General features: G+C 34.7%; 1 protein-coding gene across 1 annotated transcript in view; it reads right to left on the bottom strand.

The window, feature by feature from the left end:
• Window positions 1–1,952: 1,952 nt before the first annotated feature.
• Window positions 1,953–18,027, bottom strand: part of SDHAF2 (succinate dehydrogenase assembly factor) — a 51,500-nt gene continuing 35,425 nt past the window's right edge. The window contains exons 4-5 of the mRNA XM_089832132.1: window positions 2,587–2,655; window positions 1,953–2,481 (exon numbers count right to left, since the gene is read on the bottom strand). Coding sequence (XP_089688258.1) covers window positions 2,338–2,481; window positions 2,587–2,655 — 213 coding nt within the window. The 3' untranslated portion in view covers window positions 1,953–2,337. The remainder of the gene's footprint in view (window positions 2,482–2,586; window positions 2,656–18,027) is intronic.

Here is an 18,027-nt window from a genome sequence, read left to right as displayed (position 1 = left end):
AATGCTAGTTGACAAGATATTTTGGGAAGATTCGTTCTTTGACCCCTAATCTGCTCACACTGAAACTTCCTTAATCAGCAATCGAGCTTCTCCTGAAACCCGCTTGATTCCAGACCTCTCAAGTGTGCTATCAACCTGATAATCTGTACCAAATCCTTCCAAAGTAGTGATGTACGAACCACAAATGATTGCTTCGATGAAATGACTGAATGTCACCTCCAATCTGCAATAATTCGGATGATATTTCACACCCTCAAAATTGCGTACCTATTGAGAGTTATCGTTCTCAATGGCCAACTGTGACAATTGCGAAAACCCTAGGTTCCACAATGCACCGTGATTGAATCACAATCTGAAAATCAAAGAGGGATAATCAACTGCCTGATTCGAATGGAGCCCCGGGTGCCTATTTATTCTTTTCCCTCCATCCTCTCCAGAGACTTCTAGAACTTTTTGATCTTATCTCTTAAGTGACTTTATTAAATATTTTCCAAGTCACTTTATTAAATACAAGGTCATCTTTTAATATTTATTTATTTAATTAAAATAACTAATTAGCCGTCCTTGGACAACCATTAATTAAATTAATTAAATCGAACTGTCACCAGAAAATTGGGGACATGACATGAAAAGATATTCAGCAGCCACAAATAATATATATCCTTTTTTTATTTCCTGATTTTGATGCATTGACTATGTGAGACAACACCCAATCACTCATAATTGTGCTGGATCACTCCTGACGGCTCTTGACAACTGAGCCCAAACCAAGCCAAAACTGAAAATCAAAATTGTAACTAGCATGGCAGCTCCTGGTGGCTCCTGATTACTCCTGGTGACTGAATTCAAGCAAAGCAAAATTGAGACAAACTACAATTTATTTATTTTTGGATGATGAGGATTGCACATACACCCTGATGCTGTTGCATCACTTTGTAATCTTTGTTTCACTGTAGTCTTTTGATTTTCTATTAAAAATTTATTTCATGAAAACAATTGCTGCACAGTGGCTTTAAAGGGAAACTGTAAGAAATTAAGAATATAAAATAGTTTGCTGGTATTGATTTCATATGCACAATGGTTCTGATTTATCATGTGATCTAAGTACGTGTTTTATCAGCAACCATTATTCAGTATAAGTAAGGGGAAAAGGGATGAAGCAACAGGATCAGGCACCTTATCCAGAAATAAAGGGAGATCATGAACTCCCATAAAAGCAACATAAAACACTTAGCATGAGCATAAATGCCAGTCTACAGAGCAAGTATGAGAGGACAAGGACCACAATTCATGAAGGACGAGGAGGGAGATTCGGAGAAGTCAAAGGAACATGGGGCAACAGATTGTAGTCTACAAAAGTTGCAAGAGAGGAGCACGACAACCATATCGATGCTAATGCAGTGGGATATGGTTCTCTTTTCTTTCTACTTTTTACTCTAAACATTTGTATGGTGGAGGGATGAATCTGTTTAAGATACATCGATAACTCTAGAACATAATTCAGTAATCATTTTCAAATAGCTTTGTCAGAGTTAATAACATGAGTACAGATTTTTCACATAACCAAATCTACACATATCTCAAACCATGCAATAGGACTATTGCATCAGAGTAAGTTTTCGAGTCAAAAAATGAAAAAATGGAAAAAATTGAGGTATTTTATGCTTAAAAACTGAAGTTATATGTTTAAATTTTAATATGCTTCAATGGGAATTTAAATATTTCAGGTCAGTTGTATTGTGACCCCCCCACAATCACCTATAAAACCTTCAGTATAGCTTAACTTCACACCTAGTGCTTTGTCAAATTTACAACCTTAAATTCAATTTCTCGTAAACTATCCTATGAAACCAAAACAAGAATAAGATTCGCATAGTTACCAATTTGACATGATGGAAGTGCTTTAAGTGAAATAAAACCTGTATGTTAAAGTAGTTTAAAGTTCATGGAAGTTACAGAAATAATAAGGAAATATTACATTAAAAGAGAACATATCAATCCAAAATAACATAGTTATCAAAGAAAAGAGATACATATCCTATCTTTATGAGCATATGTGAACAACACCTGATCCACATCCTTCAATTTTTTGTTGACAAATCCCTATCAGTGAAATGGATTATCTGCAGCTCTGGTTAGACCCACTCCATCCTGCCGAAAAGTAACATTTGCAGCCCAATAATTGTTTCAGCAATTGGTCAATGGATTTATTCAAATTGAATATATATATCCTTATTTAGCATCACGAGAGAGTAGAATGATCCTCCAACTGAAGAGGAACTTATAGCATCGTAAAAGTATGATGTAGTAGAATAGTTTTCAGATGACTTCAACAATTCACTGGTTTCCAGCTACAGGACCTCCTAGAGATCGCTTATCATCCCATCCCCTCACCCATGGCTGTCCAGGCATTGCCCTTGTATCAGGAGACGAATAAGTGTTCAGATTGTTCATGATCTTCTCATGCAAAGCAGTGAACACCTGACCAGGTACAATAACACAAATAATGTTTACAGATAAACATATGCAGTAAATCCAAAGAGTATTGCAAACTTGACATGCAACCCATTTCTAACCAATGCATACCGGATTTTTCATCACAACTTCAGGTGCAGGCTCCTGAGCAGTAAGCCATTTCCATAAGTCTGGATTTTCCTACAGGAGAGAAAGAAAAAGTAAATATAATCAAGCAGATGCAAATGCTCCTTAAAAAGTGTTCAATAGACTAGAATCGTCCTGTAAATATTGAAATGTCTTACTTTTCTTATATTAGGTTACAGTAAAATGATTATATTAATTAATGTTAAATGAGATGCTTATAGGAATATACAGAAACATAAATCTAGACAGTTCTTCAGACTGAAGTATTTAATATTTACGTATTCTAGAAAAAAGTGGATGGGGAGTACAGAGAAACACACCAACATGCATCAGAAATTAAAATGGAGGGCTGTAGCATTCAAATTAGATAGGCATGCATGATTTATAGCAATTCAATGTGTTCTACAAAGTAGTTCGCAAAAATTATAAAGTTATGTTTGTGTTAAAGAAAGTCTTTTCATAATAAGAAAGAGCCAACAATATTCTTTTAAGGTTGCATATCCAGAACTCATAAGCTTCAAAGCCGACTTGGTAATTTTATGCAGGTTGATGATAAAAATTTCTGGACTCATGTTGTATAAAAGTTAATGTCTCCAAAAACAATATTTTTCCATACAGCAGTATATGTTTCGGCAGTATGGTGAGGTGTTTATCCCAACAACAATGAGCTAAGTCAAAAACCTAGTGGGCATACTCCCCATGTTATGTAGTTATATGTACTAATTTGGTTATGTGGATATGAAAGAGGACTTATATTTATGAATCCTAAATTTAAATTAGTATGACAAGGCAGTAGGCTCCATGGCTAATGTGCAATAATATGATAAAGTTAGTAAAACACAAAAGGTACCTCCCTCCCAAATTATCATATTATTGCACATTAGCCATGGAGCCTACTGCCTTGTCATTACATCTTTTCATGCACATGCAACTCACACTACATGTAAATACATCTTTTCATGCAATGCATCCTCTTAGACCTACAATCAAAAATAAAAACAAAAATAACAATCTCAAAGATTGTTTTTCAGTGCCTTGAACTTGATGATGACATCATGCACTATAGGAAGATCAGCAATCTTCATTGTCTTTGATATAGCTTCAATCCTCACTACATCTGCATACGTTGATTACACAACCTTGGAATTTGTTGCCAGAGAATCTAACAAGTGCTTTGTTGAGGGATTTATACAAGACAAACTTGTTCATCGTGTGTGAACCAAAGTCTTCAGAATCTAAATCAGCATTGATCCTGATTGTACATTCTGAACTTACCCTTTCAACTGCAATGAGATTACTAGATTCATCAAGAACCTGACAGCCCATTTGTTCCAAATCAAAAGTGACACCTGTTTCAATTGCTTGACAATCTCCAAGGGCTGCCTGCAACTTTCAAATTAACTTCCTCAATGTTTCCTCTTTATAGCCAATAAGTCCTTGAAATCTGAAGAACATTTCACATGACAAAAGAATGTCACATAGACAAGGCATCTAGATCAAATTTTGCAATTTCATCCTAGTCATTAAGGATTTCCTTCAAATCATTTGCTTCTCAAGTCAAAGAAGAGATTGTCATGCCCAAAATATAAGGGCAAAACACACACAATTTTTTTTTTTTTTTTTTTTTATAATAATAAGGTTCTCAAAGGTTTAAGAGTTTGATTCGCAAGAATGCATCTACTCTGTTCATCTAAGTTCATGCTCGAGGGAAGAATTACATTGATAAAGTTACATCCTCGTCATTAAAATGGTATCAACATTGATTCTTTATTATATTAATATAACCACAATGTATTAAGATTATTCTAATATCGATCGATGGAATATAAGAACAACTATTGCATGGCCTAGACATCAAGGAACTAATTACTACGTTATCATGAAATAAATTGTCTAACTACATACAAATTCAATTCTAAAACTAAATATAATTAGGTTGATGATCTATTGAGAAACGATGATAAGGAAATAAAATATATAGCTTCAAATTGAGTTAACTAGAATCCAAAACTAAATCCCCTATGACAATTTATAATTGCAACATAACCATTAACTTTTCTTACCAAAGAGCACTAGAGTTACACTAATTAAACCTTTACTAACCACTTAATTTTAAATCTAAACTCATTGGAAATAAAACATTTCTAGAGGTAACAACAATATAATTAATTTAACTACGATTAGATAAGAACTAAAACAAGCTTTCATGACCTATCAATCTAACATTTTAATTTAAAAGTTATCTCCAACGTACTTATATCAATCTAATTTATATTAATCTATCATTACAATTAAAATTGGAGACTAAGGTTAATTCAAAAAGATCTATAAGTCAAACTAAACTTCTTCTTTTTGAATAAAACTATTATAAATTTAGTACTACTCTTAATCTGAAATATTAACAAATCTTAAAACTAACCAACACAAAACTATACTAACCTAAACTTCATACTAATTATTACTATTAAACTACACCACAATATAACTCTAATAATTAAGCAAAATTAGAATAGCATTATCTATCGATATATGCTACATTAATATTAATGCTAACGAATCTACTACATTACTAACTATCAAAATAAAAGAATTACAATCTAAAACATACTATACTAAAAGAATTAATTATACTATTATTAAAATATATATATATAAAAAAAACTAATTAAAATTTGAAACTAATAACAACTTTAATAGAACTAACTTCAATATGCTAACACTAAAGCTAAATGATGAAAACTTAAACCAACTTAAATGAAAATTAAAAGAAAATAAACTAACTATATTTAATATAACTAATCATCACAAAAACTAAAACTAACCTAAACATCTAATACTACTAACTAATACTAAACTGACAAACCTATTTCAAAACTAACTTACTATCTTAACAAGGTAACCTACACTAACCTCTCACTGACCCCTACCCACCAACCTAGCTCTATCACCATCATGCTTGGGCGAACTCCCAAGCATTGCGCACTACCCCAAGCCTGCAGGCGCAGACCTGTCCCCCTTACCCCTTGCGTGAGTGTGTTCAAGCATTGTATCTCGCGCAAGAAGGAAGTTTAAGAAAATCTGAATGGAGAGCAGGGTTAAAATGGAGTTCATAAATCCTTCCAACTGTCCACTCCTCACCAACGACTCAATCTCCAAGGCTCTGATCATACAGATTTGGATGCGCTGCCCAAGGAAGTGTAAGGTGCTGAAAACGTGTGCTCTTTCTTCTTCTTTAGCTTGTGCGCCATCCAAGGGGTAACCTTCTCTGCCATGCTTACGTTGACCAAGGCATGATTTGCCTACTTTGCAATGCGTGATGCAAGTATGGCCGCTCAATACTTCTCCCTGATGCTAAAGCTCTCCACGCTGATAGGGTGGGAGGGAGACTTTTGGAACCCATCATTCATTCTTGGTTGATGTGCCCTTCAATGGAGAGATGTGCAATTCGCTTGGGTTCTCCTCCAACCACATTGAAGTGCAACCAGCTCTGCATTAGGCAGTGTCAGCATTAGTTATTGCGCCTAGGGATTTGCCTATGATTTAAGCTTGCCAAAATAATGATGATTGGATGCAAGTTGAGGAAAGTCGATAGGCTAAGCTTATTCTATTGTCATTTATTATTTAATGTCTGATCGACTTCCAAATGAGACTTGCCTTTATGTTCAATTTCGTGACTACCCAATTGAAAGATGGTGATACGTACCTAGTGGTAAATTAATGAGATATTTTATTGTACTATGCCATTCTATGCTAGTATCTTGTTATTAGTATTATTTATTTAGCTAGAAGATACTTGTGCATATTCTTTTATTATTATATTTGTCTGTAATAGGAAGAATACTAAATTCTTGTTCTCATATAATTTCCAGAGAACAAAATGTGCACCTACAGCCATAATATTTACACCTAATACCCCCAATATCATCTATTCAGTTCTGTTCTTCTATAGGCTAGGATTCTCATAATAAATTATTACCATGATACTTTAGAGGTTACTAAATATGTTGAGATAGCCTATACCAAAAAAATTTACTGATTCATTTGGGCAATAAATCCATACAAAAGCACATATAGAAAGCATGACATGATTCTTATAAGGACAAAAGATTATTCATATCTTGCAAATAATGAAATTTAGTAACCCTTTTACATGCAAGAATCCATTTCATTGATGCATATACTTTTATTGTTCTAGAGATTTGAATTGATGATAAATATTCCATAAAACCAATTCTCTTAACAAGGCTATTCATCCATAGTAATTGAATTCTAACTTATAATCTACATAGGAGTAAACGGACTCAATATCTTTAAGAACCAAGATGACTTAATTTCCAACACAATACATGCTTCTACAATAATTCTTACCATACTCACAAGGCGGTGGAATTTTCGTAGTATGACAACACTTTTCATATCTTACAACTAAAATGTTTCAGCACTAAACACCAAGCAACTCTTCCATTCTCATATGATTGAGGAGATACAAATATCAAGGGATAATATTCACTCTTTTCTTCCAAGGTAACATTATACAAATTTCCCTCTTCAGCTCATTCCAAAATTTAAACAATAATAAGACAACAATATTACATGGGAGCAATACAAGGAAGTTTTCATAATCTTTTTCCTTTCTCTATTATGCATCCTGGTTCAAGGCTCCATCGGGAAAGAACCAGTAAGAAAACCCGATGTCATTGCCAATACATCCACATTCAAAATACAATTACATAGGATTACATTTCAAAAGAAAACACTTTCAAATCCTTCACAAATGCTTTCTTCCAATACCTTCAAACTTCAAGAAATACAAGGAGAAACCAGAGCTGACCCGGGGTAACATCACAACGTCAAGCAATTCAAGCATACAACCATATCCAATTTTGCACAATAGATCCAAACATAGGACCTGATTAGGGGGGAGGTGGATTTTCCCAATGGGAGATGTTAGTCACCATACCTTAACATAGCCCTTTCAGGGCTAAAATCTCAAGAAATTTTTTTGTTCCACAAATGCCCTTTCGGGGCCAATCCAACAAGGATTTTCTCTCCTTTTCATACTCAAGATTTCACAATATCAACAAAGTATGTGATGACCGGTAGGGGCCCATACACCCTACCCTTTTTCCCTCCTCTCACCATGAAAGGAGACTCTGCACCATTGAGGTCCAACTAAAGCCCTACCCCCGTACATGGCCACTTCTTCCCTATCCAAGGGTGAGTAATGCCAAAACAATCCCCATGAAATCCCCCTCAAAAAAACCATTCATCAGGATAAACAAAAGAAGCATCAAGAACAAACGCAGAACCCCTCCAAATCAAACCCAACACATAAGCAAGCAAACAAATAACAACTCAACACTATATGCAAGAATCAAGCATGATCAACATGGAGAACAAAATACAAGAGCCAAGACTCCTACCTTCACCAAGAGTGATGGTAAATGGAAATTTGAGGAGAGCTTATCCCTTTCCTTCCTTCAATCCCCAAACTATCTTCCAAACCTTCTCTAAAACTAGAGATTGGGTGACCAACCCAAAACTATTCCAAAATGCCACTAAATAGGATTTCTTAACTCAACTAGACTTCATGAAACCTCAGGATGGAGTTTGAGTCCAACTCAAGTGGATGACAATCCATTTTCGAAATCAACCATGAATAGGATTTTTAGGTGACCCTAAAAGTCAAATAAGGTGGCTAAAGGGGTGGAAAGTACTCCCAACCCATACCCTTTACCCTTGGGTGCTTAAATTTAATGATTCAAAACCTTAAAGTCTTAATATGAACACACAAAAGCTAGGAGAAAATAATAAGACCAAATAACAACCTATAAAGATGGACAATGCAAAGATAACATAAAATAGACAAGGGGTTCAGCTTTGTCTTCCCATTGGGTTTCCTGGCTAACTTTCCTGCACACTCATTGCACACATCAGTAGTTCGAGAAACATATGTATATACATATAAAAATACGCATCAGAATTTCATGTAATTTAAAGCATCCATTCCTACAATTCAATTATTCAACTTATTCTATTTATTAAAGTTGGAAGGTTCAACGTGTTCGTTCGCATTCATTCACTTCATCAGCATACGTGTTTATAAAGCATTAAAGACGGAAATCAAGTATCTGAAAGTAAAACATCATACAACATACAACATTCCTTCATATCCATTACAATCTCCTATAACAGTTTTGACAGAGAATTCATATTTAATAAGTACGTGCGAGGAGGGTCCTAACAGAGATCAAGTTTCACTCTATTTCATCCATCTCTTTGACATGCCTAAAAACTACAAATGTTTCTGTGATGGCTTGAACTCCTTCAGAGATGATTTCTCCTATCCAAGACTCGACAACTTCAATCAACTTTTTTTCCTTCGATGTTTGAGACATAACAACAACACTTTGAGAAGATTGTTGCCGAATGACCTCATCTACGCGAGAAACCTCCTGGTTGAGTTTATTTTTCTTCTCCCATGACTCATGATTGCTTTTCGATATATTAGAGAATGCATCTTAAGCATCTTGTAAACAACTCAAACATGATTGTTCCCTAATTTCAACCTTAGTGAACTTGTAATCAAAATGAGTAAGTTCTTCAATAGGTTTGTCCACCAATAGCTTAGCAACTTCTACAAATTTGATTTTATCTGAATCAACCAAAATCCTTGAAACAATCTTATCTTTCAAAGATTTGGATTTGGTTTTCTTGACAGGAAGATTATCTGGAGGTACAACCACTTTTCTTCTCTTTGTTGTGATTCTGCTCAACCATGTAGACAAGCTGAAACTTTCATTCGTGGAAGCAAGTAAAGTGGAGACTATTGGCATTGATCCAAATTGTATCTCCATTGTGACTGAACAAAATTCAGTCTGCACAGCTGAATGCATAGGAGCATAATGAGAGGATTCCATCATGAAAAGCTCAAAACCTGTCAAAGATGTATCAAGTTGGGAAACTTGACCGCTTGTAAGAGCTAGAATATCCTCAAAAACATTTCCCAAATGCTCATATTGTTCATTTGCCAGAATGAGAGGAACGGCAGAAGAAATAGGAAGTCATTGTATTGACTTCTGAAACTAGAATAGAAGGTGTGAAGACAATAGAGAATGAATTCACATCATCATCTACTTCATCCAGAAAAGGTGCTTCATGCATGGATAGTGCATGAGTTTGTGCACGCCTTGGGGCAGATATGATCATGACTTCCCCTTCTTTCTCCTCATCTTCTTCATCTGATTTTGTCTCCAATTCCTCCTCTGATTCTTGAACTGGTTCAGAGATCTGAGATGATTTATAGATCCCATTTTTCCGTTTAACTTAAATTTGAGGGAACTCTTCACACCAAAAGAGGAGGCAGCATCTCTCCCTATAATTTCTAGCTGTGACTTCCTTCCAGGAGGGCCAAAGCTTCTTTCTACTACCACTAAATAGGAAAAGGGCACCTTTTATCAAAACCGGCCTGATGAAATTCCGAATCAAGGATGTTGTCATCTTTAATTTGAAAATCTGAAGGAATCTCCAACATGTTAAGATCGATGATCTTCTGCAAAGTTAAGCTGCAGTAGTCCATCTTCATTATATCTATCTTAGTTCTCATATCAATCCAGACATCCTCGATGCAATGAACATGTGTAAAAGCCCTTTTGATTTGACAATTCATCTCCCAATAATCAGAGTCAAATCTGGCTTTGAACTTCTTCAAGGTGATCAATTGCAACTCTATTTCCATATTCTATTCTTTATGCACAGACTTGATCAAATAGTTACCAATTGCCAAGGGTTTCGCATAAGTGATATTGAAACTAGGCCTATGAAAAGTATATCGATCACTCTGCACTTCCATGAGTTGTTGGGCTAACTCCATCAGGATGATCCTATCAGTAGCATACCTAGGTAAGGTATATGACTCGCCTTTAAAGTATCCAACTCTCAAGTATGTAAAAGTTGGAAACTGAATGAAGATACAACCATATTGATTCACCTTTTCCCAGGCTGCATCAGATACCCTCTTAATGGATAATTGTCTATCAAATAAGCAACGGAAATGCCCAAAGAAAGCATCCTGGACTCTTCTGTAATGAAATTCACTATTAGCCAAAGTGATCTGGTCGTAGTAATCCCAATATGGAATCTGAAGACAATCTCCTTTGGTTGAGAGACCAGAGAAAGATCCCATAGCAACAACAATGTAGATGAGGTAGGAGTTCATGTAAAAAGGCGTTGAAGTTCCTATGTTGAACAACTGCTAGCAAAGTGCAGTGCTAATCAACTCTCCCCAAAAGATGTGTTTTCTATTTTTCATAATTTGGAAGATAAACTTGTACATTCATGGTTTGAAATCAATAGAATCTTTGAGACTGCAAGCTCTGCTGAGTAGAATGATGAGATCTTTGTATTCTTGTTTGAAGTTAGACCGATAAACGATCTTTGGCCATCTTGAGAAGTTGTTCCTTTTATTCTCTAACCAATATTGGTTAACGTATTTTTGATACTCGCCTTTCTTCTTATTCCAGCTTGCCAAAGATGACTCTTTGGTTAATATGCACACTCTGCATTATGTGGTACCTTGAACATTTGCTCAATGACCTTTGGATCGAGACTAATGATAACCTTGCCATCAGCATCCTTGATCGTCTTCGATTTTGGGATGAAACGTCATGCACATCCAAGAACGAAATCAGGTTCCATGGCAACCATAGGAAATGCAAACACTAAGTGAATGTGACTTTTTTTAATGTGCTTCATCTCATGGCCAACAAGAGTTTCTACTCTCCGCAGAAAATCAGCCACGTCCACATGACCAATCTTTGTGTCTAGCACGTTATCAAGAATAGATGCAACTGATGATGGAGTTGCATGAGCCAACTCTTTATCAAGTTGATATTTCATCTTGTCTTTGGATTTTGATAGTGAGAGCATCTCTTGCGCTTGTGTTACAACACAAAAGTCCCAAAACATAAACACATCATCAAAGGAAATTGCCATACAAATTGATTCTCGATCAGCAACAAAGGTTCGAATAAGAATTAGAGACTTTGTAGATCTGATGAAATAATCTCAAAAGAGAAATCATATACATACGCAGTGAAAGGAGATGAAATGTGAATGAAGATGAAATGCAGAATGGAGTGTTATTAAGGTGGAAAATGGAAGATGGAAATGAATGTGTGAAGGTGGAACACATGGGAATGTGTGCGAATGAAGATTGCTGATTTTCAAATGTGACTTAGGGTTTTCAAGACATTATTGCATGAAAAATGACTAAATGTAGGTGTAACATCTAACAAGGGATGAGAGATAAGATGAGGTGCAAAGGTGGATGGAGGATGAGCTTTTATATGCAAGTGTGGATAACGGATGAGATGCGAAGAATGGAAAGACAGAAAATGGAAAAACATGTATTCACTCATGAAAGCGTGAGTGCATATGGAGAGATGAAAATAGAAAATGAAAGAGAGAAACTGAACTTTATAAGTCATCTTTGGTGAAAAGGTGAAGTCAAAGTACATAGAAAATGAAAATGAAAATTTTTGACTTTCCAAAAAGTGACTTTAATTCAAAAACGGGTTTTGGAGATGCAGTTACACGTAAAACTTTTTCATATAATCGTGTCGTGCAAGTGGATATGGAAAGTGAGATGAGTGAAAATGGAAGCAGAAAATGAGATTACATGCATGTGCAGATGGTGAATGAGATGAAAAACATGTAATCACATTTGTCGGATCAAATGCGGCATGTTGTGACATGGAAGATGGAAATGGAATGTGATGATGCTTTCACATGAAATGAAACAAGAACAAGTTCTTGGGAAAGAACTTGTAACTTCTCAAAAGTGGAGAAAACCGGAAAGCAAGCACGCAAAACACAAAAAAATTCAAAAGAAAAACATACCTTTGGCAAATGACTCAAACATGTCAACAAGCAAAGCACTTCAACATGCAATTTCGAATTTGGAGTTTGGGGAAAAACCAAAAAGATGAAAATGAACAATTTCACCATTTTCAAAGGAAAAATGCACTTTCCATGGTATCAATTTCAACAAGTGGCAATCATTAAGCAATAATGTGCATAAAATCAACAAGATAAGCACAAATTAAATAAAAAAGAAAATGTCCACTTATATGAGGATTAGATGCCAAAAATGATGGAAAGAGAAGTTCCAAAGTTGAAAATTTCTTCAAAAACACTTCTAATCTTTCAAACTTTGCAATTTCGAAATGGAGAAGGCAGCAAATGAGGCGTTTTTAATGGTGGATGCCAAAAACGTGCCCTATCTTTGCTCTAAATCCCAACATTTTTGGTTGCACATGCTCTTGGGATGGTTTTGACCAAAAACGTGTTTCTCGAGGTGAGCAATCAAAACGTTTTGGCTTCCAAAAGCCAAAATGTGTATCACAATGCAATGTAAACACCAAAGAATGCCAAACCAATTCTTCTTTGGACCAAAACATGAGCCAAAAATGGTGTTATTTGAAGATTTTTCCAAAAACATGCACTTGGAAGGAGTTTGAAAAATGTTTTTTAGCAAGATAAATTGTTTTTTATTGCTTGAAAACCCATGGATAGGCAAAAACGACCCTATTGGAGAAGATTTCGTGAAAAAACATAAAGAAAATCTCCCACAATCTTCAAAAACGGGTTCTACGAGGCTCTTTGCATGGGTTCTTCCAAAAACGTGTTTCTTGAGGGCAAGAACATGAACTTTTATGCAAAACGCACCTTTTGGTGTGCAATGCATATATTAAAAACATGCCAAGATGCAAATCGCACTTTTTAGGAGGCATTGCATGCTTTAAAATATGCATTTAGCTTAAAAACTCACCTTTTTCGGGTGATTGCATATTTTAGGTGAAGGTTCACATTTTGGGTGCAATAGCATATTTAAGTTATAAGACTCACCTTTTTTTATGTCATTGCACATTTCAAGTGAATTTATTTGCAGTGGCATCAAAAAGGTCGAGTTTTGATGATTTTTACATGCAAAGACATGTAAACTGTCCACTTTTGATAGATTTTACATGTAATGACATATAAAAGGTCCACTTTTGATGACTTTTAAGTGATTTAATAAGCACATGTCAGTTTAAATTCATTAAAATATTACTTAAGTGTGACATATATTATATTTACATATCATATTAAGAATATAACATATAAATATCATTTAAAAAGTAATATTTACTAGAGCATTTGATTTAAGTGCCAAAAATTAAATTGACCTATATAGTTAATATAGTCACTTAAGTGAAAGATCAAAAAGTAAACTCAACTTAAAAATATAACATAAAGTGCACTAAAGTTACTTCAAGTGAAAATTTAAATGATAAACTTAAAAACATAACATAAAGTGAATTTAAGTTATATTTTCCAAAAAGTGAATGTCAAGTTAAAAATATAACATGATATTTTTAACTCGTGTTGTTGCATTAAGAATGTCCACTTTTTGGGCACTAAAACAGCCATATCTCTTGACTGACAACTCTGATTATGCTCTACGTTAGATCAAATCGAAGGGGAAACCGAAAGCCATGACTTGAGCAAGACTAAAGGACTAAAAACCAACAAACGCACACTCAAAAACAAAGAAAAGGACAATGAAGGCTTCAAAAATCAAGCATAGGATCGACAGACAGAAAAACGAAAGACTTGGCGAAAGCCTTCAGTAAAACAATTTGATATGTGAATTGGAGTTGATTGTTCGATCAACATTAAGCAATCAACTTAGAGAGATGCGAAACTAGTTTGAAAAAGTTTCATACTATTACATGCATTTTGTGGTGGCAAAATGCAGGATAACATGTCGCTCCATAGGATACATTTCTATATGAGCACACCCAGTTTATATTAATCAATGCAGGTTTTCAGAGAGCAATGGACATTGTTTTCAGTGTGTTGAAGGGTTAAGTATTCCCATCTCATGATTTTCAAAAAGAAGCAAGAAGATAATTTTCAGCATCTAACCATGGTGTATGAATTTCCCATACTTCAAAAAGTCATTGCATAGAATTTCGCATACTCCAAATAAGTCAGTTTTTGCAATTGAAGGAAAATCAATTGGGTACATCATTTCCAAAGATGGTACAAATATAGCTCCCAATTAGGTTAAAGTCGAATAACAACCTTCACAAAAAGTCTTTATGACATTTTTTCATCATCTATAAACACAAAACAGCAATCTTCACATACTCTTTAAGGTTTGAAGATGTACATCAGTTGCCAAAATTCTGTGAGAATAGGTAGGGTTTGCCACAAAACAGAAGTTGTGTAGCTTTCATAGATTCAAGTCACTAATATTGAATCTATTTAATGTCCCATGGGGATGTGCACCCTTCCCAAAGTCCCTATGTTACTTGGATAGAGATGTCTCAAGGTTGTAGGGGACTTGGAGAGGACACCCCCGTTTAAATTCATTAAAATATTACTTAAGTGTGACAAAGTATATTTACATATCATATTAATAATATAACATGTAAATATCATTTAAAAAGTAATATTTACTAGAGCATTTGATTTAAATTCTAAAAATTAAATTGACCTATATAGTCAATATAGTCACTTAAGTGAAAAATCAAAAAGTAAACTCAACTTAAAAGTATTACATAAAGTGCACTATAGTTACTTTAAGTGAAAATTTAAATGATAAAGTGACTTAAAAACATAACATAAAGTGAATTTAAGTTATATTTTTCAAAAAGTGAATGTCAAATTAAAAATATAACATGATATTTTTCATTCGTGTTGTTGCATCAAAAATGTCCACTTTTTGGACACTAAAACAGACATATATCTTGACTAACAACTCCAATTATGGTCTAGGTTAGATCAAATCAAAGGGGAAACCAAAAGCTATGACTTGAGCAAAACTAAAGAACTAAAAATCAACAAACACACTCTCAAAAACAAAGAAAAGGATGATGAAGGCTTCAAAAATCAAGCATAGGATCGACAAACAGAAAAACGAAAAGGACTTGATGAACACTTTCAGTAAAACAATTTGATATATGAATTGGAGTTGATTGATCGATCAACATTAAGTAATTGAATATCAAATTCAACTTAGAGAGCTGTGAAATTAGTTTGAAAAAGTTTCATACTGTTACATGCATTTTGTGGTGGCAAAATGCAAGATAACACGTCACTCCATGGGATACATTTCTATATGAGCACACCCAATTTATATTAATCAATGCAAGTTTTCAGAGAGCAATGGATATTGCTTTCAGTGTATTGAAGGGTTACATATTCCCATCTCATGACTTTCATAAAAAAGCAAGAAGATAATTTCAGCATCTAACCATGGTGTATGAAGATGCAGACTACATAGAATTTTCCATACTTCAAAAAGTCATTGCATAGACTTTCGCATACTCCAAATAAGTCAGTTCTTGCAGTTGAAGGAAAATCAACTGGGTACATCATTTCCAAGGATAGTACAAATATAGCTCCCAATCAAGTTAAAGTCGAATAACAACCTTCACAAAAGTCTTTATGACATTTTTTTATCATCTATAAACACAAAATAGCAATCCTCACATACTCTTTAAGATTTGAAGATGTACATCAGTTGCCAAACTTCTGTGAGAATAAATAGGGTTTGCCACAAAATAGAAGTTGTGTAGTTTTCATAGATTCAAGTCACCAATATTGAATCTATTTAATGTTCCATGGGGATGTGCACCCTTCCCAAAGTCCCTATGTTACTTGGATAAAGATGTCTCAAGATTGTAGGGGACTTGGAGAGGACACCCACCTTTAAATTCAATAAAATATTACTCAAGTGTGGCATAAATTATATTTACATATCATATTAAAAATATAACATGTAAATATCATTTTAAAAGTAATATTTACTAGAGCATTTGATTTAAATGCTAAGAATTAAATTGACCTATATAGTTAATATAGTCAATTAAGTGAAAAATCAAAAAGTAAACTCAAATTAAAAATATAACATAAAGTGCACTATAGTTACTTTAAGTGAAAATTTAAATGATAAAATAACTTAAAAACATAACATAAAGTGAACTTAATTTATATTTTTCATAAAGTGAATGTCAAATTAAAAATATAACATGATATTTTTAATTCGTGTTGTTGCATCAAAAATGTCCACTTTTTGGGCACTAAAACGGCCATATCTCTTGACTAACAACTCCGATTATGCTCTAAGTTAGATCAAATCGAAGGGGGAACCGAAAGCCATGACTTGAGCAAGACTAAAAGACTAAAATCCAACAAACGAATACTCAAAAACAAAGAAAAGGATGATGAAGGCTTCAAAAATCAAGCAAAGGATCGACAGACAGAAAAAACGAAAATGACTTGACGAAAGCTTTCAGTAAAACAATTTGATATACGAATTGGAGTTGATTAATCGATCAACATTAAGCAATTGAATATCAAATTCAACTTAGAGAGATGCAAAACTAGTTTGAAAAAGTTTCGTACTGTTTTTTATTAAGGAAAACATGTTTTACAGGGATCCTAAAACCCAAAAGTTTTTACATAATATCTGAAATAATAATATTAAATAAAGTCCAGACCCTATGAAGTTGCATATAAAAGCCAGAACAAAAAACAAGCCCGCGGCCAGGAACAAAAGACTAGCCCGTGACCAAAAGACACAGTAACACTTAACTAAATAAAGTACGAAGCAAAAAATAGACCACTAGCAATTATTTCTCACTATCTGGATCCTGCTGATTTTCTGCTTCCTCATTGGTGCTCTAGATCTCCACACCCGCACATTCCTGGTTCGAGTCATTGGTTCGTTCCACCTGGCCCCTGGTCTCTTTCATCTCACCCTCAGTCTTCCTAAAGTCCGAGCTGGCCTTTTCACCCTTTTCCCCGCCAATTCCTACACTTTTCAGCGATTCACCCAGACTATTGATGTTCTCATTCAGAGTGTTTAGGGTTGCAATCACCTGATTAGCCAACTTTCGGTTCAATATCTCCATCTTTTGCACCCTTTTCTAAACCTGCGAGATACGATCCTCCTGGCTGGTAAGGTGACACTAGTCGTTGCTCGTCCTGTGGCCTTCCTCCAAGCTCCTTTTCTCCTTGAGTGCCTCAATCTCATGGAATAGCCATTTGATAGAATGGAAATTGTCTATCATGCTATTTTTGGAGTTGTTGAGCATATTGAGCCTTGTTTCCCTTCCAGTATCAGAAATTGCCACTAGAGCAGGGTCTATGAGCTCATTGAAGTGGGCTTTTCCTTCTATATCCTCTAGGACCTGCAGATTCACTTTCTCCCTAACAATCCCCATCTTCACCATTTGGGTGTTGAAATTTCTAAAAAGTTCCATACTGTTACATGCATTTTGTGGTGGCAAAATGCAGGATAACAAGTCGCTCCATGGAATACATTTCTATATGAAAACACCCAGTTTATATTAATCAATGCAAGTTTTCAGA

Source organism: Cupressus sempervirens, chromosome 5 (assembly GCF_028749045.1).
Source record: "Cupressus sempervirens isolate cs-2001-9-10 chromosome 5, ASM2874904v1, whole genome shotgun sequence".
In the NCBI taxonomy this organism is placed as follows: Eukaryota; Viridiplantae; Streptophyta; class Pinopsida; order Cupressales; family Cupressaceae; genus Cupressus; species Cupressus sempervirens.
The sequence above is the reverse complement of the archived record's forward strand: the minus strand, read 5'-3'. Positions and strand labels throughout refer to the sequence as shown.